Source organism: Callorhinus ursinus, unplaced genomic scaffold (genome assembly GCF_003265705.2).
Source record: "Callorhinus ursinus isolate GAN/ISIS: 27379988/994484 unplaced genomic scaffold, GSC_fseal_2.0 scaffold49, whole genome shotgun sequence".
Lineage (NCBI taxonomy): Eukaryota > Metazoa > Chordata > Mammalia > Carnivora > Otariidae > Callorhinus > Callorhinus ursinus.
The window spans coordinates 2,673,476-2,699,054 of NW_027397111.1; the positions used below are offsets into that span (position 1 = coordinate 2,673,476).

The 25,579-nt window shown below is 47.5% G+C and overlaps 1 protein-coding gene across 4 annotated transcripts in view; it reads right to left on the bottom strand.

Annotated features, from left to right (window-relative positions):
* INSC (INSC spindle orientation adaptor protein) overlaps positions 1 to 25,579 on the bottom strand; it is a 119,544-nt gene that overhangs the window by 74,869 nt on the left and 19,096 nt on the right. For all 4 annotated transcript variants that reach the window (XM_073883019.1, XM_073883020.1, XM_073883017.1 and 1 more), the window contains exon 2: positions 13,873 to 13,973. In XM_073883019.1, coding sequence (XP_073739120.1) covers positions 13,873 to 13,928 — 56 coding nt within the window. In that variant the 5' untranslated portion in view covers positions 13,929 to 13,973. The remainder of the gene's footprint in view (positions 1 to 13,872; positions 13,974 to 25,579) is intronic.

A 25,579-nucleotide genomic window follows, 5' to 3' on the forward strand; every position in this document is an offset into this window, starting at 1 on the left:
GTGAGCAAAACAAACATCTCTGCCTCTCCCCCTAGAGCAGGGGGCAGTAAATATAATAATAATAAATACAATGAATGAAAAAGGATAGAATATGTTAAAAGCAGACCATTTCTCTCTGAGTTAGAGTAAGTATGGATGAGATTGCTGCTGCAGGAGGCAGCGAGGTAACTGCCATTTTCAACAAATGGTCAGGCTCGCTGAGAGAGTCCTGGGCAAAAGCTTCCGGGCGGTGGGAGTATTGAGCACGTTGAGATATGGGTACTGAGCAATCCAGGCAGAGGGACCGGAGTGTGCAAAGGCCCTCCTTGGGAGTATGCCTGATTTATTTGAGAAATGGTAGGGAGATCAATGTGGCTGGAGCAAGGGAACAATGAGTAGGACATGAGCTCTGATCTAGGCTAGATCACACGGGGCCTTGGGAGCCACTGTGAGCGCTCCAGGTTTCCCCTGCGTAAAGAGGAGCATTCCTCCCCAGCATCGAAGGAATCTTGTCACCAGATGTCAGCTGGGTCCGCCTAACCCCTACGCCTCTCTACAACCCAACCTGGAAGGCTGCCTCACTAGGGGCTTTGTAAAAACAACACATCGATTCATTTAGTGTGACTTAACCTCGCTCTGCAGTGAATTGTAAACTGTTTACTAAACAGTTAATTTAAGCACAATTATTTATGCAACAAGCTATAAATAATTTACAATGTGGTTAGGGTATTAACTTCTAACCCCTCCTCACTAAGGCCCTGGTGAGGCCCCAGCTACTTGGGGCTAGAGGAAATGTTGCTTCTCTGATCTTACTCAAATCTTCCAATGTTTTCATTGCCCTGCTTCGGATCCACCCTGAATCCCACACTGAGCTGCATTGGCACGGGCCCTTCCGTGCACTAGGTCTTTGCAACTCTCCATCCCTAACTGCTCCAAGTTCACGTTGCCAGTGGAGAGCCTTCATGGCATGTGGTGTTGGGCAGCTCGCAGAAGTCCTGTTTCTAGCTTGCAACTGACCCATGTGGGCAATGCTGGAACCAGGAAGGAGGCTTTCTCCCCTACAGTGGACTCTGCAAAATGGCTCTTGCACCCACTTATTATGCTGGGGTTGGTCTCTTTCCCTGTGTGATCTCTGTGTTCTTGGCCATCTCTGGGGCAGATGGCTCCATGCTGTAGCACGGGAAAGAGTTTTCAGATTGTCTTCCAGAAACCCCCACTTCCATTACTCACCCTACCCACTTTGATATATGTGTACCCTAGCATTTTCGGTTCATTAAACTATCCGGTATAACATGGTAAGAGAGAGTTAATCCTACATTTCAGGTATTTCCAGATATTTCCAGGAGTATGGGTTAGGGGGAATGAAGCCGGCCAATATATCCTGAGGCTAATAACTAGGAATAATTAGTGAAGGGGGCATGGATAATGCCACTAAGTCACTTTGCCCCATCCATTTCTCCAGGTTGTGGCCTTCTATAGGAGGGTCTGAAGGCAGGGAAGAGAGCTGACCACTCTAAATATTCAACTTAAAAAAAACCTAGCATAGCTCCAAGCATGTTATAAAGAAAACTTTGAGTACCTTGCTTGAGCCAAGCATGCATCAAATGCTTGCACATACGATCCCTGTCTTGGATTCACAGAAACACTATTTGGTATGCCCATTTTACAGAGGAGGGAAAATTGAGGCTCAGAGAGGTCAATGGCAGAGCCTAAACGTCACTCCAGGTCTGCTAACTCCAAAGCCCACGTCCTCACCACCCACCCCCCAGTCTGTCCAGGACCCCGGTGGAGTGAGTTGTTGTTTCAGAAAGCCAAGGAACATGAATTTGGCTCCAGGTAACTATTTCCAGTCCAATAAGCCAGTATGCTCGTTTGACAACTGCCCACACTCTGATGACTCAGAGCCTATCTTGTTAACTCTGTCAAACTCGGGCAGTTTAGATGTGCCCCAGGGAGAAGGTGGTGCCAATTAACATTCCCTGGCCTTTCATTAACTCAGGAATGACTCATTTTTAACCTCTTAAAAGGCTCCATGTGTGTCTCAGCATTGCCAGCCTACGTAGGAGAGCCGGGATGAGCCTGGATGACGGTACTGACAGCAAAAACACCTGATGACACACCATCCCCCGGGGCCCCTTCCCACCTCCGCCTCTTCATCAATGCGCACTTACGATCACGACACTTGCCTCCCTGGAGTCACAGTCCCCTGACCTGCCTTCCCCCTCATTCCCAACCTCTGTCCCAGCCACATGGAGTTCTCTCAGTCCCTCTGCCGTGACTTCCAGCCCCCCCAGCCTCTGCACAGGCTGGCCCCTCTCTCCCCATCTCCTCTTCACCTTGCCAATGCCCATTCACCCCTGAAATAGGTTGCTCCGACTCCAAGGGGAGCTTATGTCCCACCTGTCCCACGGGTCTGTAGCACTCTATCGTTCCCCCGTTGTGACGCCGGCCTTGATTGCTTCACTACTGGATTCATATCTGCTTCATCCACTGGGCTCTAAGGGCAGGGCTCATGTCTGTCATGAGCTCCCTACGTGGCACCCTAGCACAGGACCTGGTACATTGAGGACGCTCAGTGTATGTTTATGGAACTGAACTAGGAATCCAAAGGGAATAATAATAACCAGTACTGTGGTGCGGCCTCACTGGCTCGGGGTGAAGGGCAAGATAAAACCCCGAATCATTACTGCCAACCTTTATGAAGCCTGGGCTTCGTGCCAACTCTCATGTGGATGGCTTCATGGGTATTATCTTATTTGTTTCTCATAATGACCCTATGAGGAGGACATTCTTATTGTCTTATGTTTACAGTTAAAGAAACTGAAGCTTGGAGAGGGAAAGTAAACTATCTAACATTCCCCGCTGGTAAGGGGCAGAGTCTGACTCTGAACCCAGCCCATCACACTCTAGACCTCGCATGCTTAAGTGCTACTCCAGGCTTTAGGAAAGGTCGGGCCCTGTCCAAATGGCATGTTTAGCACTGTCAGGTAAAAATTATAAATGCATTCGCACACACACAAGTTCAGCATTAGCCTGCCCTCAACCTTCACAGCTCTCCCACAGGACCTGATGTGTAGACTGAAAAGGGTTTAGCTTTGTCTTTCCCATTCTGTTCTCCTTCCTTTAAGGAGAGTATTTTCATTTGCCAAAGTGGAACGTTTAGGAGAATTCACAGATCGAATGTGTCAGTTGCCATCCTGGTACCTCTGCACAGTTCTGGAAAATGCTGTTGACAGTAGACAAATCACCACTAGAGGGTTTTCCAAGAGCCAGTCTACACTATGGGCAAAACTCTGTAGATTCAACAGCCTCCAGTCCCCACCACTAGGTCCCCATTGCCTCCACCACACCCTCGCTCCACCTCCAAGCCTCAGGCTCTGACCAAGGTTCTCTATCCCCAGTAGTGGGCAGACTCTGAGGACCAAAGATCCTTCATCTTGGGGGTCCACGTGTGGAGCTGCCCTCCAAAAGGGCCCCTACGGGCAGAGGCCAGAAGTTGCCTGTCCCTTCAAGTCCCACAGCTGGCGTGTGCTAGGGCCAGGCCTAGAGCCCTGATGTCCTAGTGCTTTCTGTGTACCTGCTCACCAGCCTGTCCTAGGAGCTGAGGACAAAACTAACCAGGAGGAAATTCCAGCACTCACAGAGCTCAGCTTAGACCCCAAACAGGCAAGAAAGCACCAGGAATCCACTCTAGTGGTAATTCCGACAGCAGCTAACGTGCAATGAGCCGGGCAATGTTGTAAGCCTTCTCTATGCATTATCTCTTTTATCCACTGCCCACCCCTGCAATCTAAAAGAGAAAACTATTATTGCCCCCATTTACAGATGGGGAGACTTCTATCAGAAGAGGTCACATGGTGAGTTAAGTGGTAGAGCCATTACTCAGACCCAGTCTGTGTCTCTACTCTTATCAACTAAACACCACACGGTCAGCACGAAGCCATCAAGAAGCTGTGAGCAGGATGGCCGAGGACCACAGGAGACAGAGGGCCTGACTTGGCCTGGGAATATGTACACAAAGGAAATGACATTTGCCCTGGTTCTTAGAGAAGAGGAGTTGGCCAGGCTGACAAGGGCAAAAAGACCTCCACACAAATGTGAAAAAGCCTAGAGGCATAAAAATAGAAATAGGCCAAGGAGTTTCACTGGACTCAAGCATGGGTGTGTCTCTGCCCCTGTGGCCAGGAAGGGCCTAAAGGGAGAGATAGAAGCCAGGTGATCAAAGACCCGGACTTGATTAGGAATTTGGACTTAATCTTAAAGACAATTTGGAGCCACTAAAAACGCTGTAGAGCAGGGCAGTGACATCATTGTGCAGAGAGTTAGCAGAAACTGGACCAGAGCAAGGTTAACTACAAGACCGAAGGCTGACCTACCTGGAGCTGGTGGGCATAAAGCAGAGAGAGGATAGAAGCGTGAACTTGGCAGTAACACAGGAGAGGAAGTGGCAGGTCTGGGAAGGAGAGGAGACGATGTGAGGGTGAAGGAGGAAAAGGAGCAAGGCTGGCTCCTGGGTGTCTGGTCTGGGTGAGATAGAAAACCCACGCAGGGAAGAGCTAGTTCTCATTTTGCTTGGTTCTAGGGCGAGGCATGATGACAAGCGGGATACACAAGGCCACAGCAGATGGGGGGCCCAGGCCCTACAGAGAGGTCCATTAAGGACGCCCCAAGCTTTCCCGGAGAGGAGACTAGGCCTGGTGAACCCGGTATGGCCCCACCACAAGCCAGTCCACTCCCAGCCTTGGCCACCATAATGAGCCACATAATGAGCTGCTCTTCTCAATTTTGGAGTCTAGGGACTGCAGCTCATTAAGGTTTGGACTGCATTAGTGCTGAGCATCCCATAATTGCATAGCTCGCCTGACTCTCTGTCATTAGCTCTCATCTCCCTGGGCTCCACCTCTCCTATTGGATTTGCTGATTGACCCCAACATAGAAAGTCTGGCTATACAGGGCAGCCCTCGCTGTGTAGTGGGGACTGCCTGCTGGCCCTGAACCTCACAACTCCCAGTGGTTCAACCATCCTCAGCCCTAAACTACGAGCTGCCATTTCCCTACGGAAATCTTTCCTCTGCAAGTCCAAACGACTGATCTGATTACTCACACAGAGGAAGGGAATTGAAAATCGAGGTCAAAGCAGATGGGCTGGCAACAAGTCACATTCCCTTCATGGTGGAAAACCACCACAGTCAGGACGGGGTAGGGTCTCTGGCCAAGGAGCCTGAAGGGCCAGGGGCCAGGACTGGAATTGGATTTTCTGTCTCCATCACAAACTGGAATCTGAGCCTGATGCTGTCAAGATTGCCCCTGTGCCTGGGGAGCAGGGAGGGCATTGCAGACAGTGAATGGGACTCCCAGGAGCCCTCCCAGTTCTCACCAGAGCCCCGGAGAGAAACGGATGCCTGCTCCCTGAGTAACCCCCTTGTTCTCTGATGGCGGCTTTCCTGGACATCTGGAAGAAGGTGACCAAAGCCTAAAATCTGGGTTTTCTGCAGTCTGGCAGATTCCAAACACAAAGCCAGATGTAACCACAATCATCTCAACATACCAGGGTACTGGTAGGATGATTTTTTTTTTTTAAGCTGGAATTATCCAGGGTGGAGTTGGAATAGGGGAAGGGAAGAGTGTAGTCTCATACCAAGAAACTGCAGTATGAAACAATGGGCCCCCTAAACTGTTCCTAAGTCAGGGGGAATTAACTACCCACTCAGCAAGCAGGGAGGCTTATCAAAAATAGAGCACCTTCGTGTACCAAGTGCTCTTTCCTTCGGCCCCTAACAGCACAATGATGGTTGGAGATCACCATCCCCATTTTATGGATGTAGAAAGAAGCTTAGAAGCATTACATGACTTGTCTAAGACCTCACTGCTAATAGTCCTAATAAAGTTAACATGGATCAAGTGTTTATTACATTCTGGGCTCTGTGCGAAGGGCTTGATTCAATCTTAATTCCTCACTTAACCTTCAGAATAATTCCATGGGGTCCACGTAACTGAGATTTGGTAGGTTAAATGACTTGGCCAAGGTTACACACTGGATAGGTAGAAATAAGAATCCAGGCAATCTGAGACCAGAGTGGCTATGATTATGCTATGCTCTTTGATGTCTTCAGCAACTGAGCTGATATTCAAACCCTCAAATGTACAGCCAGCGCCCTCTGTACTATGGTAGACTAACCTTCCGTGACATATTGATACCTTTTTAAAACTTATAATCATTAAAGACAATGGCGTGTCCAGTCATGTTTCAAACCCTTGCCCCATTTCTTTCTGGGAGAGAACTGGATGCATGTTGTTTGAATTCAGGACAGAACAGTGGCCCACTGACCCCATCATCACATACCTCTGACAAGTTTGCACCGGAAGGACTATCAGAGCAGGGAAGCCAGGGAGACTATGCAAATGAGGAGGGAGTGACCCTCTCAGGATTTCCAGCTGCAAAGGGGTCCCCTCCTACCCCTCCTTGCCCTGCCTCTGCTTCTGTCTCTTAGAAGGCCCCCTTCAGTCATCAAAGCCCATCACTGGGGAAAGGTAGCTGTGCCTGACCCTTCAGATACCAAAGGGAACATTTTTTCCCAGCTCAGCAGACCCACGCCCGGACCCCCAGCTGCTCCTACCAGTTCCTCATCGCCAGCTAATCTGACTGGCCTGGCCATCCAATGCTCCCCCAAAACACTGGGGGTTAATAGTTTATGGAAATCTGTGCCTACAGTCTTGTTGGCTCATTTTAATCTCTTTTCACTTAGAATGGAACTTTATTCCTTCAAAGTCCGGGATTTGGATTCCTCTGCCTTACCTTAGTCTACCCACTGGGTGGAGAGTTTTCTGCAAAAAGAACACTTCACTATGCCAAGAACACTTGGTAACGGACTCCAAACTTTACCGAGCACCCCAATGTGCCAGGCACTAGGCGAGGTGCTGGGATTACAGAGGGGGACTGGTGAGAGGAGTGTCTCCAGGGGGGTAGGACCTTGTGCAGTGACACATTCCCAGCACCCAGCACAGCACCTGGCACGTCACAGGCATTGACAAGTGCTTACGGAATGAGGAAACGAATGAATGTAAATAAGGAATTATGGCTCATTGGGCTACATATGGCACTGTGAGGCACGCAGAAAGAATTGTGGGAGCAGAGAGAAGCGATGCTTAGTCCAAGTTATGATATCTGAGAAAGCTCCCCAGGCTAACACTGGAAGGGTGCCTTCGAGTTCTTCAGGAGAAGAAGCAGAGTTGGAGGATGATGGGGTTTCTGACAGAAGAAACAGCTTATACAAAGGAGTGGAGGCACGGGACCACATGCTGGGAACGTGGCAAATCCTAAGTGTAATCAGAGGTGTGGAAATGGAGTCAAAAGCAAGGACTTCAAATTATAAGGCATGTTGGAGTGCTGGGGTTCATGGGTTTATCTGTCTTCTATGCCACCAAATCAGAGCACCCTATTCCCCTATAGAACATTTCTCTTGGATACACCAAGGGGCTTCCATAAAATCTGAACAGGGCATACCCTTGGATGTTGGAAGGGGCTCCCACGCTAGTATGTCTTGCAGTTTCCATCCCAGCTTCAAGGCAAACACTAGACCTCTTTGCGCATCTCACAGGAAGGAATGAGAAGATCTTGTTTTGGTCAGTGGGATTGCTTTCCCAGCCCTAGGCACTAAAGGGTGATATTTTTATCCAGAAAAGGGGACAGACTATCCAAAACTCATTCACAAACTCCTAGCATATTAGAACTGGAAGGGTCCCTGGGGAAACTTTTGCCTACTTCCTCATCTTCAGAAGAAACTAAAGCTCAAAGAGGAAGAAGGATTGTCCAATGACACACAGCAGATTAGTGAAGGGTCGGGGCTGGGAAGGAAAGAAGGAGGGAGGGAGGGAAGGAAGGAAAGTAGGAGGGAGGGAGAGAGGGAAGCCTCTGGTTTCTAGTCCATGCTCCCCACTGCAGTGTATTCTCCTGCACGAGATTTAATGATGAAATTGCAGACTTTTTTTCCAGTAAACATAAAACCAAAGACTAAAAATATTTCTGAATTACTTTTCTTTAGAAGAAAAAAAAAAATCTCTCTCCAGCTCTCTGACTCCATCAACCAATTAAATCTTTGGCTTCCACTCAGAAAGAGGCTTTAAATTAATCAAGATAAAACTAGCTTACTCTTTCCCTCCAAGCAGCAACTTTCTACCAAAAAGAATGAGAGTAGTTTGCTGGAGACAGGAGTGTCTTGGGGAAAGGAACAAAATCCAAGCCATTTAATTTAACTTCTCACACTCACCTGAGACTCCTCAGCCATTTGTCATTCATTCATCAAAATTCTATTAAATATTTATTCATTCAACAACCACTCTTTGAGCTCCTACTGTGTACATTCTAATCACAGGAGCATAGCTATGAATCAGAACATAATTCGGCCCTCAGGACATGGACATTTATCACTGAGTAGGGTGATGACATTTACATAAATCATCACCCTACAACCCAGGGAAAATTACCCAAAGTAAATTCCTAGTCCAAAGTAGATTTCATCTGAATGAATGAGTGAATGAATGAAACTGGTGTCTACTACAGATCACTGCCACATGAGAATTCCACTGGGGCTAGGACATAGCACTTCTAGAAACAGCTTAAGGATTAGTTTAGAAAAGGCAGGACTACACAGATGGGAAGGTGGGGGCCTGAAGAGTATTTTGAGAGCTCCATTCCCTTCTCTGAGCCTCAGTTTCCCCACCATCATGATGGGATCTGAGGAAACTTCCAGCACTAACATTCGATAATTCTCTGAGCCCAGTTCCCAGCACTGTATGGAAATTTAAACCCAATCTCTCTTCCTAAAAATAACTATTGAATCATTGTCCCTCTGCCTTCTCAAGGTCATGCCTGTGTCTCTGTGGATTTCTCTTGGGAGATGAGAGAAGTGAGGGAATTCGATTCTAACTTTGATTGGCCTTCCTTTCTGTTTAAACAAGAGAAAAAATATCCAATTATCCCATTGACAATTACAGTCTGCACATTTAACCGCAGGCATAGAAAACAGGCCAGCAACAGAAAACCAGCCACAGACCAGGGGTGCACACATGCAAGCCATTATCTACTTGGAGACAGGCTGGCCTGTGGTGGCCCCCAGTGGCTCAGAAGCTGGACGGCTCCTCGCCAGCAGGCCAGGCCATCTGGGAGGCCGCTTGCCATTAACTGCAGCAGCACCCATCCTAACTCATCTCAAACTTCGGGCTGAACAGAAAGCAGGTGAGAAAGTGAGTCACTGACAGTGAGCGATCCCAAACCAAAGACCCGCGTTGTATGCTTGTATACATGCAGGCCTGATCAGGTCAAGAGATACATCAGTGAGTCCCACGAGGGAAGGGACCATGTCCACTTTGGTCACCAACATGTCCTTAAGCACACAAGCATCACACAAGGCGCATGATCTGCACGCAAGACATACAGGTAGAAAAATTTTGTGGAAGGCTAATGAGTAAACAACTACCTGAATGAATGAGGGAATGGTTTGTTTATGCGATGGCCCCAAGAACACTGTGGAAAAGAGATAGGATAGAGTATTGGCCAGCACTCAGGCTCAAGCATCATCTGGAAACATCTATCCAAGCTCTACTCCTTATAAGCTCTGACCTTGGGCAAGCCTCAGTTTCCTCATGGGGCAGATGTTTGTGCTGCTCAGATTCCCCTTTAAGGAAGGACTTGTTGCCTCCAGCTGCTGGGAGTATCATTAGCTAAAAGCCTCCAGCCGTCAGGCCCTCAGACTGTCTCAGAGCCACCTCATCTAAGGTCATGCCCTGCCCACAGCTGCCCACTTGAAAGACATATCAAGTGGGACGTGAATGAAGGCCCGGGCCACCCTGGCCACCCTGGCCAATGAACAAAACCATGATTCCAAAGCTCCCTGTGAGGGTAGCTGAAGTCATTCAGCTCCTCGTCTCCCTCCCCGAGTCCTCCTCCTGTCCTCTCCCCCCACCCCAGGTGCTGGCCCCAAAGGCACTCCCTAATAACCATCCTGAACTCGCAACTCCATCCCAAAGGCTGCCTCCCAGGGAACACAACCTGTGACCCATCATTTGCAAAAGAGCGATAATAACCCGCACACAGAATGCCATCTGACAGGCAGGTTCAGTGGGAGCCAAGGTCACACAGCGGTAGGGAGTAGCGCTGGGACTTGAGTCCAAGTCTGATTCCAAGGCCTATATGCTTTTAACCCCTTAGATCCACATTATCGTTTCCAAGAGTAGGGTTTTGTTCTTTGGCTTATTTATTGTTTTTAAAGCTGAAAGGTTTCCCGGAGATTCAGATAAAGTTGGAGTCGAGAACCCTAACACTCCCTCTCTTATCACCCACGCCGATTCAGCATGGGATCCCAGCCCCTGACCTGGGACGCCAGAGTGCCCTGCCCTCTACTTTCTCCCGGGAGCCCGCACCTAGATACGTCTTTTTTGATGCTATTTATTCATAAGGGTCTCAAATACCAAAGGCCTAACACATATGAGTCACCCAAGCTGCTGGCTGACCCCACGCAACTTGACAGTATTTATTTATTTTGCATATTGAAGTGAACAATGGCACTTCAGAGTGAAATTCAGTTTCAGAGGAACACAGCAGAGAGAAGTCAATTATCTGGCATTAATTATTTATGTGGGGACAATAACCATGGTGTTGTTCCTCACTCTAGAGGCCTCTAGAGCTTGGAACAAGAGGAAAGAAGAGGTGGCTGCTATTATCTGTCCACAGTGCAGCATTGCATTGGATAAATTAACCCCTCTGATATCCTGTGAATACACATAAGCCTTCTTTGTGAACATGGTTCATGCACCTGCCGCCAGAACACAATTAATAGGCTGGTAGGCCCAGGGATTGCATTTCCCCAATATTCTGGCCAGGCCAGGCTCTGAACATATTAAAGGAACTAGCACCTTCTCTCTGCTCCCCACCCTGCCCTATCAGAACTTTAGGGCTGAAGAAGTTCTAAGCAAACCTCTTCTCAGATTGCAGCTTTGTGGCCAGCTAGAACTCTTGGGGTCACATTAGTCCAAGCTTTTCCTCCCAAGGTGTGTGTGTATAATATCAGTTAGAAACCCTAGTTTGCCTCCAAAAGAATACTAATCAAATTTCTAAATCATTGCCATGTAATTTAACTTCCTTGTATCCTTAAAACTTCTGAGGAGATTGTAAGTGGGAGAGAGAGAGAGTGTGTGTGGTTCCCCAACGCAGAAAGGGTCTGATCTACCTTTGCCCCAATTCTCTACGCCAGGGACCCAGTCCTCATCTGGAGAGCTTAACACTGATGGAGTGGTTCCTGTGTGCAGGCAGATGCTTTATACATATTATCTGAAATTCTCATTACAACCCAATGATGCAAGTATAAATATTATGAAGAAACTAAAGCCCAAGGTCACAACTAATAAAGCAGCAGAACCAAGAATTAAGCTGAGGCCATCCTGACTCCTAACCACTGTCCTAAACTGCTCTGTGACCACAGCTTCCCCACCCCCAGCATAGGTGCTGGTCTGACCATCCCAGGACCCATGAGGCTCTGAGGAGGTGTCCCAAAGCCCTATTGTGTTGGGTGAGGTCATCGAAAGTACATGGCCACCAGTTGACCTGTGCGCAGGACCCTGGCCATCAGAGGTTTCCCCCCCACCCACCCTGTCCTTGGAATGTGCATTCCACTTGCCTTCCCCACTCCCAGAGGTGGCACCAGGGGACAGAACCTTGAGATAGTGCTGGGATGCTGAGACCATCTGGACGGTATACACGACTGAACCCGCTTAAGGCCTCCGTATAAACTTTTAAGATTTGGTGGCAGGTGTGGAATCCACACGTCTTGCTGCCACTCAAGACGAGCACCATATGTAAGTTCCCTTGTCTGTTTAACCTGCTGCGCACCAGTGTGGAATGGCCCACCTGTTTCTTTGGTCTCTCCCTGCCCTCCACTTATAGAGGCTGGCTTCAGATTGCACCTGGGAAGCTCCCCAGGCGCTTTTGAACCAACACACTGCCCATCTGGTACGGAGGTACTGACCTACTGCCCGGTCTGGACAGGAGCCAGGAAGACTACGATTCCACTTCAACTAGAACAGCTCCGCTTTCTCCTGGCTTAAAATATTAAGCTGCTGGGAGTGTCCGCTGGCGATTTCTTATTTTCTCAGTGAGGTCACTGGCCAGAAGGGGTCCGGGAAGGGATTTCTAGAAGACTGCCCTGAGATCACCTTCATGAAGAGCCACAGTGGACCGCTGCCATGCAGCAGGCACTCGATAAACAAGAGCGCCCCCTATGTAGCGTTCCCTGCGCGACAGACCCTTTGTACACACTAACTCCTTCCGTTCACACATGAACCCAATGAAGTAGGTACTCTTTTCATCCCCGTTTTATATGTGAGGAACTGAAGGGCTGACAGGGTGTGAGAACTTGCACAAGGTCACACAGCTAGTAGGAGGTAGAACCTGACTTCGAAACCAGGCTGTCATGAGTTCAAAGCTGATGACCACTGCTCACACGCCATGAAAGGCCTTCAGCTCTTCCAACACATGTGGATCCTGAAGGGTCTGCCTCTCACCATCTCTGAGCTCTGCCTAAGACACACTGTGTGGAAAGATATTTGGGCCCCCATATGATCCCTTATTCTCAGCATCAGGCTGCACAGAAAATTCCTAGCTACATCTCTAACAGTGTTTCCCATTCTAAAATGGCATGCACGAACTGTATGTCATACCCATAAACCTTGTTATAAGGATGACTTTGGGGGAGCAGACTGATGACCTCATAAAGGTTAACCCAGTACTAGTAGACTTTTAGCAAATAGTCAACATTTTTTCTGATTTTAAAAGCAACATACACTTAGAAATATACTCAAAAACCAAACAATATAGAAATGAACGATGTGATAATTCAGGTGGACAGGTGGTTAAGGATAGAATAAAGGTAAGATGTCAGTGATGCCTGTAATATGTAAAACAAAACATACAAAACAAAACAATGACTTAACAGTCTTGCAAGGGCTACTTGGATTCTGTTGCCTCAAAATGGCCCCATCAAAATGTCTCAGGAAAAAAAAAAAAAAAGCAAGGCAGAAGTCCTGAGCACTCGATTACACAGCTCTTCCATAGATCAAACCTGCATGAGAATGACCAAAGAGCCTGGTTTGCCCAGGACTGAGGAATTTTCAAAGTCACAACTTTCAGGGCCAAAATCAGGACAGTCCTGGGGCAACCAGGACAGCTGGTCACCAGGGATTCACTGCCCTGGTACTTTCCCCTTTGGTTCTGGTTCTGGCCTCCAGGACCAGCCAGGTCCCCACGGCTTTCAGCCATGTGAAGTCACCTCTGGGGCCCCCGTCTCTCCTTCTCACCTCATCATCTGGGCTTCAACTTCTGCTCAGTGTATTCCTGCCTCCTCCTTCCCACCTCTCTCCCCCAACCCAACTCAGGGAAATAAATATCCCCTAGGATCAGCTCTGTGCTCTGTTCCCTCCCTGGTGCCCTGGGAGAAGGAGAAGACACCTAAGGGTAGACTGTCCTTTCAAAAAGCTCAGAGAGAGGCTTCCATAACCCCGAGTGCCCCCAAAGGCTCCAGCCTCCTGGCCCAGGTGGGATAGGGAGCCTCCCCTGGGGTCCCCTATCTTAGCAGAACACCCCATTCAATTATTTTTTCATTGTCTGCCTACACCTTAGACCCCAGCTCCTTGGGGGACTGGACATGCCTGATTCCTCCACGTCTCAGGGCCCAGTTCTGTCAGTATTTGCTGAGTCAACACGGCATCCCCAATACCTTGCCTTAAGCTTCCTCTCCAGGACAGTGCACAGAGAGGTGGGACCACCAGCAACTTCAAGATCCTGGAGCTGGGCCTCAGCCAGAGGCCAAATGGAGCAGGCCTGGCCCTAAGAGATGGACTTACCGCTGACCCGGCAGAGGGATGGTATCCAGGTGGCGGCCTCCAGGCAACGCCATCATGTTGATCCCAATCTGCAGCAAAGCCTGCCCACAGCAGTCGTGACCCTGGAAAAAGAGAGGGCAGGACCGGGTCAACGGATGCCCTGAGAGAAGACGTACAATCACTTTTTCTCCCGGTTCCTGGCCCCAAGGAGCAAGGCAGGTATGGAGGAAAGGCCCCAGCACCCTCTTCTTTTTGAAAAAGTTTAGACTCCACTATCCTCACACAAGTAGTGTAGGACTTAGTCCTATGTCCCAAGCTCACTAGGAATCCCCACAGTCTTTTATCTCCCATTATCAAACATTTGCCTGATCCATCTTGTTTTGTACCAAATGTTGGGACACACAGACCAGCAAATATTGCATGGGATGTACTTATACTTTAAAAGTTTCTATGTCTTATCTGAAATTCACATTTATGGGCCTCATGTATTATTTGCTAAATCTGGAAACTCTACATGCTAATTCTCCATAACCATCACAGCCCTGGGTTACTCACTTTTTGATTATGCCTGGGAAATGTGACTCTATAATGAGCATGGTGGTTGCTTCCCCAAATCCATTCCACTTCAGATGATATAATTTCACCCAAACTGCTAGTAACTGGTTCAGGAATAGGCATGGGACTCAATTTGGACCAATGAGCCATGACAGGACTGCTTCCAGAAAAAGTTTTCTTTCTCCTAACTGCAAACCACAAGGAGACAGTATCTCTCCCCTTGGACCTGAGCAAAGAAGCATGTCACTTCATTGCTGCTAGAGCTGTCTTGTAATCAAGAGAGGACCCAGCTGGGAGAATAAAGCTGGCACGCAGAGAATAATAAATCTGGGTCCTTGATCCCCAAGCCACTGAATCAATGAACCCTGGAGTCTGGCCCATCCCTAGGCCTACCTATTATGTAAGATAAGAAAGTGGTTGTTGTTGAAAATGAAGGTTTTGTTAGTGGACAGCCAAAAGCAGCCTAACTGATAAAGGTAAACCAGGCTCTTAGGGGCCTCCAATCCCAGCACTGAGGACCCATCTGACTTGCCTGTGTCTCACAGATTGGACCAAGACAAAAGTGTCCTTCCACTTATTTGACTCCTCCTGTCACCTGTCCCTTCCTTGTTCCTACCTCTCTGCCTTCTCCTTCTCCAAGACAGTGAGGAAGCCCTCCCCGAGGAAAAGGGAGATTCTGTCACTTTTGCTGGGGTAGAGCAACACAGGAGAGGACTGGCCATCACCCAGCATGCCCTGAACTGGAGGACAGCAGATTTCACGACTTTCCGAGAAAACACAAGTATGAGCTTGTGGGAAGAGACAGTTAAGAATGGTAGGATAAGTCCGGAAAAATTAAGCTCTTACTCCATGAGTACAAATGACCCTTGCGAGAAAAGAACGGAGGAGGACTTTAATTAACAGTGACATCGCTGGACATAAAGTACCCTTTATGATGCTTGGAATAAAGAAGCAGAGAGTCGATCTGGAAAGTATGGGAGCCAGGAGCTCAGAATAAACTAGGGCATTATGTAATTCCAGAGACTCACTCCCAATGTCTGTTTCTCGGTCTGCGGGTCCCACCACCCTATGAACCCCGTAAGCCAAGGGCCGGCCATATAGCCAACACTCTATGTGTCTGTTGAAAGGATGAGTGGAATACATTTTTGATACCTTTATGCTGAGCCCTATTTCTTTTTCTGTAACTGAGAATAATACTATCTATTGTACGGGGCTATGATAGCAGTGACCTGAGATCAGGGCTGTGTAAATGTCAGGCCAGGGTAAGAGTGCAGTAAATAGCAGCCTTTGTTAGTCTCATGCCCTGAAAGTGCTCTGTGCACTCAACCCTGTGGTCAGCTCTGCTGAGGGAGATGCAGAAAATGAGACAGAGCACACAAAGCTTTGTTGATGCTCGACAAGTGTCCATCAACACCAGCAGTATCGCCATTGTTATTTCTAGTGTTATGATCGTGATTGAAAAAGTAGAGTTTTGGAACCCAGTGAGTCAGCAACCTGAAAAGGATGGCACAAAAGAAAAAGCTAGAAACAACAAAAGGAGGTAACTGTTCCCCTTCTGACGTGCTTGACTAAAGAACCCCAAAGGAAAATACCAACTCCTCAGAGTGAATGCTATGATGTCATCAGGTAGCAGTGAGCAAGCAGATCTTATTTTACCTCCATCTCCAACATCAAGAAGAAAAGGGTGCAGCGTATAAACAGCAAAGAGGGAATTCAAGCTAAAATAGGCGAGAACACGGAGATGGTAAGGAAGCTCCAAGGCCCTTCAAAGGGTGATCCAGTTAGGGTTCTGTGAGGAGATGAAGCATGTCCTTGGTATTGGAGGAACTTTGGATCTGATCAAGTCGTATCTGATGCACCCAGACAAAGGGGGAGCTGTCATGAGCAGAAACCTGGATGCAAGAGAATGATCTGAATTTCTAAGAGGTAGATTCTAGAAACATAGCTCAGTGACCATAAAATTCTAGAACAGATTCCCAATTGCTGATCTGTGAGCCCCTCAGACAGAAGCCAGCCAGAGCACAGGAGGAACAAATCAGGCCCAGACAATCTGCTTCCTTTTCATTAGGGACCACTGGGCTCCTAGCAGAGGGGAATGCGACGATAAACCTGATATATCTTGATTTCGTTAAAATGCCCTGGTGAGATGTCCTTGTTCATCCATTTCACCCATGGCTCCCCACTGGTTGTGCCAGTGGGGCCATCCAGGAAACAAAACCTTGGTCCCTGTGATTGCAGGTTTTCCCAGGGGCTGGGGAAGACTCTTGGGGACATCTGGGCTGCATTTGCATCACTGCCCTATTTACCGACTGTATTAGTTATGCCTGCCTCTTTCCCCCAGTGGAACAAGACTCCTTGATGCCTGAAAGCACATCTTGCTCAATGTGGGCCTGGGCCCAGGATCCTACACGATGACCTGCATGGTCAGAGCCAGGATTGTGAACCAGATTAGCTCTCAGAGGAACCACAGTTCATATGCACTGGGGATAAGGAACAGGAAAGAGAGAACATCTGGAAGGTGAGACAGGCAGTACCAAGAGTTTAACCCAGCTGATATTTATAAAATGTATCTAATAATAATAATGGCTAATATTTATTGAGTGTGTACCGTGAGCCAAGCACTATTCTAAATGCCTCATATAGTATTAACTCATTTAATACTATCATCATCCCCCTGTTACTGACGAGACTCTGAAATTCAGGGGATGTGTGTGCGTTGCTCAGGATCACACAGCTGTCGGTGACAGAGGCTGAGGATCCCAGCTTTAGGATTTTGAGGGGAGGTGCTAGAGCACATGGAGGGGGTGATGGCAACAAACAAGTGACACAGGTCCTTCATTTGCTAACAGGAAGCCTGACAACCTTCCACGGTGGCAACCACACCCAGCCCCCAGCTATCACAGCCCTCCAACTCTCTTCCTTCTCCCTGGTGCCTCCTGAGGGTCCCACGTCCCAGACAGGGAGTCCTCCAGCCTCGACTGGTGCCGGTCCTCCATGACACCGCCAGAGGACAGAAGAACAGTCCTTGGAAAAAGGAATGGCCAACATTCATTTCAGATTGCCAACACTGCACTCAAATGGTGGCAGGAAGGAGAGCACAGACAGTGGGCATGTCTCTTCGGTTCCTTATTTCTTGGTTCCTTCTGTGAGAGTCATGGGGACAACTGTGGGCCCTAAAGGAATCAGGGGATGAGGAAACCACAGTCCCAGCTAAAGCCTAACGTATCACTAGCTTTACAGAGAAGCCTGTTTCAAGCATGCAGCCCTCAGAGAAGCCCCCACAGCCTGCTGCCCCGGCAGCCACCTCCCCTAAGCCCTAGGCTGGATTCATCCGAGTGAGCAGAGGTTGCAAGTACAATGCCTCCAAAGCTACACAGCATGTCAGGAAATGGATTCAAGGTAATCCCTTTGCTCCCCACTGTCTGTCCTCAGTGGTGTCACAAAAGAACTTGAATTTTGGGGTCTGTCAGATCTGGATTCAAATCCTGACTCTGTACCAGATTGGTGCGTGACCTTGAGAAAATCATGACTCTCCCATGAATGTGGTTCTCTCAATTATACCTGCCTTCTAAGAGCTTCATAAGGATTAAATGTGATCACTTGCAAAAGCCCCTAAGAGACTGAAAGAAAAAAAGGAAAATAGGAAAGAAAAGGAAAGGAAAGGGATCATGTGCTTGGCACATGGTAGCCACAAAGAGGAAGTGTTCTTCCTTGTGGAAGAAGGAGTTGAGAAATGTATCTCAGGGCAGAGATGCTGCCTTGTCCCTGAGAGAGGTGGAAAGGACACAGGCAGGAGTGAGCAAAAAGCGGAAACTTCATCACTTCCCTCCCCACCATCAACCCTGCCCAAGGCCCTTCCTAACTCATTGGAAATCTCACCTTGGAGGCTCTTGGCAATGCCTCCCCCGCCAGGAGAGGCTAGTTTACAAGATAGACCTATAGCCTTAGGTGTCTCCGATTTAATTCAATGCCAGCTGTGACAACTGCTCATTCGGACAGCTCATTTCTGCTCCTGCCTCCTCTTAGAGGCAGCCCTTGCTCACCTCCATTTGGCTAACAAAAATGGAAGAAGGAAATGGTAGGCGATTTACAGTAAATTATTGAATTAGAACCAGGACAGGGGCGGCTTCTGCCACTGTCTAATGGGCCAATCCTGGTATGGCTCAAGGCAGGGCTGGGATTATTTAATCTGCAGAATCCATTAGGGCTGTCAACAGGGCAGGACAGTAAATATTGTGGAAAGCGGTTAAGCTCTGCTGCAGTGCTAGGTACAGGGAGGAGGCAGCCAGGGGAGTGGGGGGGGGGGAATGAGACCTGGGGATTCAGTCAAGTCCCTCACTATGTGATCCCCTACCCCCTCATTAGTTCTCCTTCCTAGAATTTATCACAATTGTAATTAAACAACTGAAATTCATAGCTTAAAGTTTTCTCCCTTAAGGATCCTGGGGGCAGGGACCAGAGGTCTGTCCTGCCCCCTGCTGTATCCCCCACCCCCCCTCCTGACAGGTGCCGGGTGCAAAGTGATCAGATCGATCAGATTGATGAACTCTTATTGACTGGCTGGGTGGGTTCTTACCGAAGGAACCCCAGCCTCCTCGCTGGTAAATGAGAAACAGGTGCCTATGCTGCCACATTTTGAGTACTTGTTGAGAGGGTTGTGGGAGGGCCTTTTCCAACCATACACACTGCAGGGAAAGGGCTCAGCATCCTAACACCCACTGAGACAAAGCCACCCGTCCCTCCTGAGTTTCTTTTTATTTTTTTTTTAAGATTTTATTTACTTATTTGAGAGAGAGAGAATGAGAGAGAGAGCATGAGAGAGGGGAGGGTCAGAGGGAGAAGCAGACTCCTCGCTGAGCAGGAAGCCCGATGCGGGACTCGATCCCAGGACCCTGGGATCATAACCTGAGCCCAAGGCAGTCGCTTAACCAACTGAGCCACCCAGGAGCCCCCCTCCTGAGTTTCTGTAGTCCTTACTGTCTGATCATACCTGGCTGGGCAGGCTCCCTCTCCACCCCTAGCTCTGTGCTCTACTAGGCAGGTTCTCCCACACAGACAGACAAGAGGCAGCTGCATGACAACGGCAAAAACTGCAAAAACTGCAAAAAAAAAAAAAAAAGGCAAGGAGGTGCTAAGGGAGGTCCAGAGGGCTTCCCAGCAGTACTAGGTGAGAATGGAAGGTGGGAAGAAGGGGTCACGGCAAGTTTCTCAGGCCATGACCTCAAAACTGACCCTTGCAAGAGGAGTTTGGAGACAGAGGAAAGGGGAAGGTGTGGAGGGAAGAGCGTGGGGACAGAGCGAAGAGCATAGGAAAATTAAGGAACTGCAAGTGTTTCTAGAAGGCTACAGTGAGCACTCCAGGCTGGGGCTGGAGTTTAGAGGAAACCATCCCAGTGGCGTGGGAATGCAGAAAAAGGAGTGGCCACTTTCAGTCAGGGAAGTAGGGCAGACTTAGAGGAGGTGACATCTGAACTGGGTCTTAAATGCAGGGTAGGATTTTGCCAAGTGAAGATGGGGCAAGGACATTCAGTGCCAGGAGAGCAATGTGAACAGTGGCAAAAAGACCAGAAAATAAAGCAAGGATTCAGAGACCCAGATCTCTCCCAGGGGGCTAGAAGGAAGGTGCCTCTGTGGTCCTGCATATGAAAGGAACGGATTCTCTGGACTCTATTCTGTGGATGATAGGGAGCCATTGAAGGTTGTTTGAGTAGGGGATTGAAACGGTCAGAGTGGGATTTCAGCTCCCATGGTGACCAGTAAGTGGATGGACTCCAGGGAGTGAGGCCAGCAGCAGGGGTCCATTTAAGAGATAGATGCAACTCCCAAGGGGGACCACAAAAGCCCTGAGGTTAGAGCCATGGGGACTTAGGGGTAGAAAGGAGGGTGGCTGCAATGAGCTTTGGGAGGTAACGACAATGAGCTTCCCTCCTTGCTCCGACCCGAGGCCCTCTTGGTCTGTGGGAGGGTGACAATATTCATCGAGACATTTCAGTATTGCTAGCTGGGGTGGTCAGCATCCTGAGCAATCAGATACTTTAAGAACCCTCATTCCCAGGGGAGGCACAAGAAACTAAGCAAGCTGTCACCTAGCCCTACCGAATGGACTGAGCCTCATGAAATATAGACAGAGTGACTCTCTAGAGGAAGCCTGAGTGACCCTTTACAGCTGTCAGGCAACAGAGTCCAGCAAGTGGGTGGAATAGACTCAGGGCTCCCAGAGCTGGGTTTGCCCTTTGGGCTCTGAACACCGTGGCTGGGCAGCCCAAAAGGACCATGCATCAGGTAGGGACCACCCAGACCTGAGCCCTGCTCCTCAATTTCAGAGCCAGAACAGTTTCAACAGAGCACAGGAAAGGCCCCAAGCCTCCCCCTGATTAACTGGATACATGTACCTTCTAGGCTTTGCCTGAAAGGTAACAAGAATCCCACCTGCACAAATATGTCAGGGGTAAGACTCTAGCCTCCGGCCACAATCTAGGCAGCCTTCCTAGAGGAGCTCACATCATAACGCTAGAGTATTAGAATTAGTAGGAGGCCTTAGAGATTCTTGCCTTGTAATAATAACTATAATGATAATAATAATGATGAGTAGGAGAAAAGGAGACATATTTAGGGTGCTAACTATGTGTTAGGCAATGTGGTAAATGCTCTTCTTATCCCCATTTTTTAGATGAGGAAACTGAAGCACAGAGATTAACACGGGCAGATGGAGAGACACGTTCAGAGAGGGGAAGAGATCTGCTTGAGGTCACACGGCAGCTGAGCTGTATCTGGGACCTGCACCTCGGTCTCCTCACTGCCGTCAGCTTCCCAATGGGAAATCCAAAGAAGGCTTTGTGTGGTTAGAGCCCCAAGAGACCGACCCAGGCTCAGAGTGATTTACCCTGGGAAATCCATTGTTCTGGCAGTTCCCCATCTATAAAACTGGGATAGTTACTCATGCGCTTTCTCTTTTGCTGCGGCTATCAACACAGGGGAATGAGCAGTGGATAGAGAAATTGCAGGGATTCCTAGGCTAATCAGCTCAGTCTTGGAATGAGCCAGGCAGGTTGATACAGAGATGCCCAAGAGTCCCCAGAGGTCTGAGAGAAAGGAGCCAGAGTCTAGCTCTCGCTGCTGAGGCCCATGTGCCCTGGTCCCTGATCAGTATGACCGCCCATCCTCTAAAAGGCTCCAATTTGTCAAAGACAAGCCCCAGACAGCCTCTCCTGAAGAAGCATGTATAACAGTCCCAGAGGGAAGCCCAAATTCCTGGAGCCTGGAAAGCCATGCAGCCCCCCACCCTGTACCTCAGGGTGGGCCCGTCCTGACACCCCAGCTGCCCATCAGAGGAGTGCCCAGCCCTGAACCACACAAGGAAACAGAAGTTGCTGGCATATGGGAGCTGGCCTTAAGCTGCTGACTTTCTAAGGGTCAGAAGTAAGCAACTGGCATCCCAGACCTCCAGGACCATCGGCGGAGGGTAGCCCCTGAGAGATGCTAGGCTGGACCTTTGGGCCACTCCCATCCAGACCCCTGTTGCTTAAGAATGCAGATTCAGAGTCAGTAACTAGCTGTGTGATCATGGGCATTAAGTGTCCTTATCTGTAAAGTGGGGTATATAAGAAGGATAACGGAAGTGATGGTTCCTTCCTTGTGGCACTACGGTGTGGATCAGTGAGATCACGTATGTGAAATACTTGGCACGCAGGAGTGCTCAATAGAAGGCTGTTTCTGTTTCTCTCCTGGTGAAGACAAGTACCTCAAAGTAGCGGGGCAGCCAGATGGAGGCCTTTCTACAGCCTCCTGAACTATATCCAGCTAGTCAACTTCTTTTTACCCTTTAACTTTTTGGTTATCCCTTCCTACTTTCTAGCTTTTCCTGATGTGAATGTTAGCCAAATGCTCAAATGTTCTTTAGCTCTGATTTGCAAAAGCGAGAGCCCTCTCTCCCTGGGCCCAGATCCCAGGGTGCTAAAATTAACAATCAGTATACTTTGAGCTAATGACTTACTGGTCGTGACTGCCACGAAGAGACATAACTCTCAGATAAAAGCCATTAGAGAAAATTGAATAGCTCCAGCGTGGTGAAAATTCGGATACATCCTGTTTCATAAATCATGCTCAGAGGTTACACTGGGCAAGCTATTTCCCTCTCTGAGTCACGGTGAGGCCCCAGGTTGAGGGGGTCTATATCCCCTTGGGAAAGAAGACATAGGGGAGAGAAGCGTACAATCTGGGGCATTGAATGAGTCAAACATAAAAAAACAGCCCATTCACAGAATGTTGTCTTATCAAGGCTCATTTATGTCACATGTCACAGTAGGTCACATGTCACAGTAGCATCCAAACAGTGCACTGCAAGGTGTCTAGTACAGAGTAGGAGCTCAATAGGTATTAGTCATTACCCGACAGGGGATTCCGTGGTTCTCCGAAAACACCTTGGCCTTCCATAATGTTATGCATTGGTCATGGCACCCCAACACATCCAGACCAAAATCCCCTCAATTGTCTTTTTCTATCTCCAGGTTAATACCAATGTTTCAGGACTCAATTCTAATCCCACCTCATCTGAGAGGCCTTCTCCAACCACTCTAACCTAGAGTAATTTCTCCCTCCCAAAATTCCCTAAGAATCAATAAAAGTGGGAGGTCTTGAACAGTTTTAAATTATCTTGTAATAGTATGTATGCTTTCTCCAAGTCCCTCTTTCTTCCCCTGCCTGTTGAGTGACGCCAGAACAACTGGGAAACCACAAGATGGCAAGGCCAAAAGATGGAAGAAGATGAGACCTGAACACAGTTTGGAGGAGAGCCACCCAACTCACGTCAGTCCGGCTGGGGGAGCGGGGCTGGGGGGGTGAGTGAGAAACACGCACGATGTGCTAAGCCACTGATATTTGGGGGTTGTTTGTTACAGCAACTAATCTGAAATAACCTACTTACGAAAACTAAAGTAAATGCTATGCTGAAGGCATTTGTAAGTGTGCTAGGCACAGAAGTCTCTCAGTAAATAGAAGCTCCTCTCCCTTCTTCCTCAGCCTTGGAAGAGATGGTGGGATACTGTGTTTGTCTACTGACAATTAGCCCTCTGGACCCCGACTCTAGTGCATGCACAATACAGCCAGAGTCCAGAAGTTGATGAGGTGAGAGTAGGATGGAATAAATGCCTATAAACATTTAAAGTCCCATCAATTCTGAGACTAAGATTCTGTTTCTCAGACACTGCCTTCTCTGCTCATATGGACCCATTCACAACCATAGCTAAATTTTATTATACTCAGGTGGTTCTCAGATGCGGTTTTTTTCATATTTTAACATCTGAAATTGGGATGCATGTTTCCGTCAAGGGCATCTTGGCATTGTGTTGCAGTTTAATTGAAAGCATATTTTCTCTTTTATGAAGTAGCAAGGCGTCTTACAATCTATGGCATCTTAAATTCAATGAAATACAGTATTGGGCACTTAACTATGTGCCAAGCACTCTTCTAAGTGCTTCACAGAAATAAATTCATTTATATCTCAAAAAATCCAAAATAACCAGTACTACTATTATCCCCACTTTAAAGATGTGGAAATGAAGACCCAGGAAGACTCAATAATTTGCCAAGGCACACAGCTAGTAAGTTGAGTGAAGATAAAAACAACACCCTCTCTTTAAAGAACTTCATACCATGCCACTATTTTTCAGCCCCTGCTTTTTAGGTGACAAGAGAGTCCCCTTCTTACAGAGAAAGCTCACACATGAATTTTATGTTTGGCAATATGGCAGACCACATATCTAAAATACTTCTCCATAAGAATTTGGAAGGACTGATAAAGATGTTCTTAATGTTTTTAAAATGCATCACTGAGCTGGCAAAAAGATAAGAAATCTGGAGAGGCCAGGAGGAAAGCAAAAGCAGGAACCAGGGATAATAAGCAAGAATTGAAGGGAACATCTGCCCTAAGAACATCTGCTACTGTATTCCTTAAGCTTCTGTGTCACATGTGTATGAGGTAGGGGAAACTAGGCACAAAGCCTAGGGACTAGGGAAAGAATCAAACAGGGGTCCAAAAGACCAGAAGCTCAATGTTAAGGGTAAATGAGAAATAATCTTCCACACAAAAGATGCAAGAAAAGTGTCCCAAATTTGGCACTGAGTAAAGGGAAGTAAAATCTCTCCCAAGAATTAATGACTACAATATGGCCTTCACATAGGTTTGTGGCCTGAATTCACACTATCTGGGTGGGGGCAGAGGGGGTAGAGGGGGGAATCAATTAGAGAATTAAGTTTCAAGAAATAAAAGAGAGTCTTGGAAATATTTTCAAGGAATAAAGGCTATAAAATATGACCAAGCAGATTTGAGAAAGGACCAGATTTGAGATGGAACTTCTATAAATTAAAAATGTAATAATTAAAATGAAAAAGTCATTGGACAGATTAATCACAGCTAAGGAATGAATTAGTGTACTGAAAGGACAAAAGAAATGATCCAAAATGCAGCCCAGAAAGACTAAGGGAGAGAAAACGTGAGTGAAATAAACCTAAGGAATAAAGAGTAAAGTAGTCTACCAAATATTTAATCAGATTTCCAAAGGGAAATAAGAAAAAGAACAGAGGAAAAAGTGATATTCAAAGAAACAGTGGCTGAATTTTTTCCCAGAAATTTTGAAAGCCAAAACAACCTTCAAATCCAGGAATGCCAACGAATTTCAAGCAGGAAAAATACAAAATAAACACACACCCTAGAAAACTCATAAGACTAAAGAACACCAAAGACAGAGAAGATTTTGAAAACATCCAAAGGGGGCAAAAGAGAAAAAGAGAGACAGAGACACAGAGAGACAGAGAGAACCTGTTGATCTAACAGGTGACCACTTAAGGAGCAACAATGAAAGTTAGCAGACAATGAGAAAATATCTGATTACAGGAAATAATTGTCCTAAAATTCTATACCCGTAGAAACTCTCTTTCAAGAGTAAGGTTGAAATAAAGACATTTTCAAACAGTTAAAAATCCCACAAAGGAAATTCTAAAGGATTTTGGGCAGAAAGAATATAATGCCAGATGGAAGATTTGAGATACAAGAAAGAATGATGAGCAAACTTACTTGTAACTATTTGAGTAAATCCAAACAAACCTTAACTATATGTGAAATAATTCTTCCTCACTTGTGGGGTAAGGGAAATAAAGATAAATCTAATTTACTGTA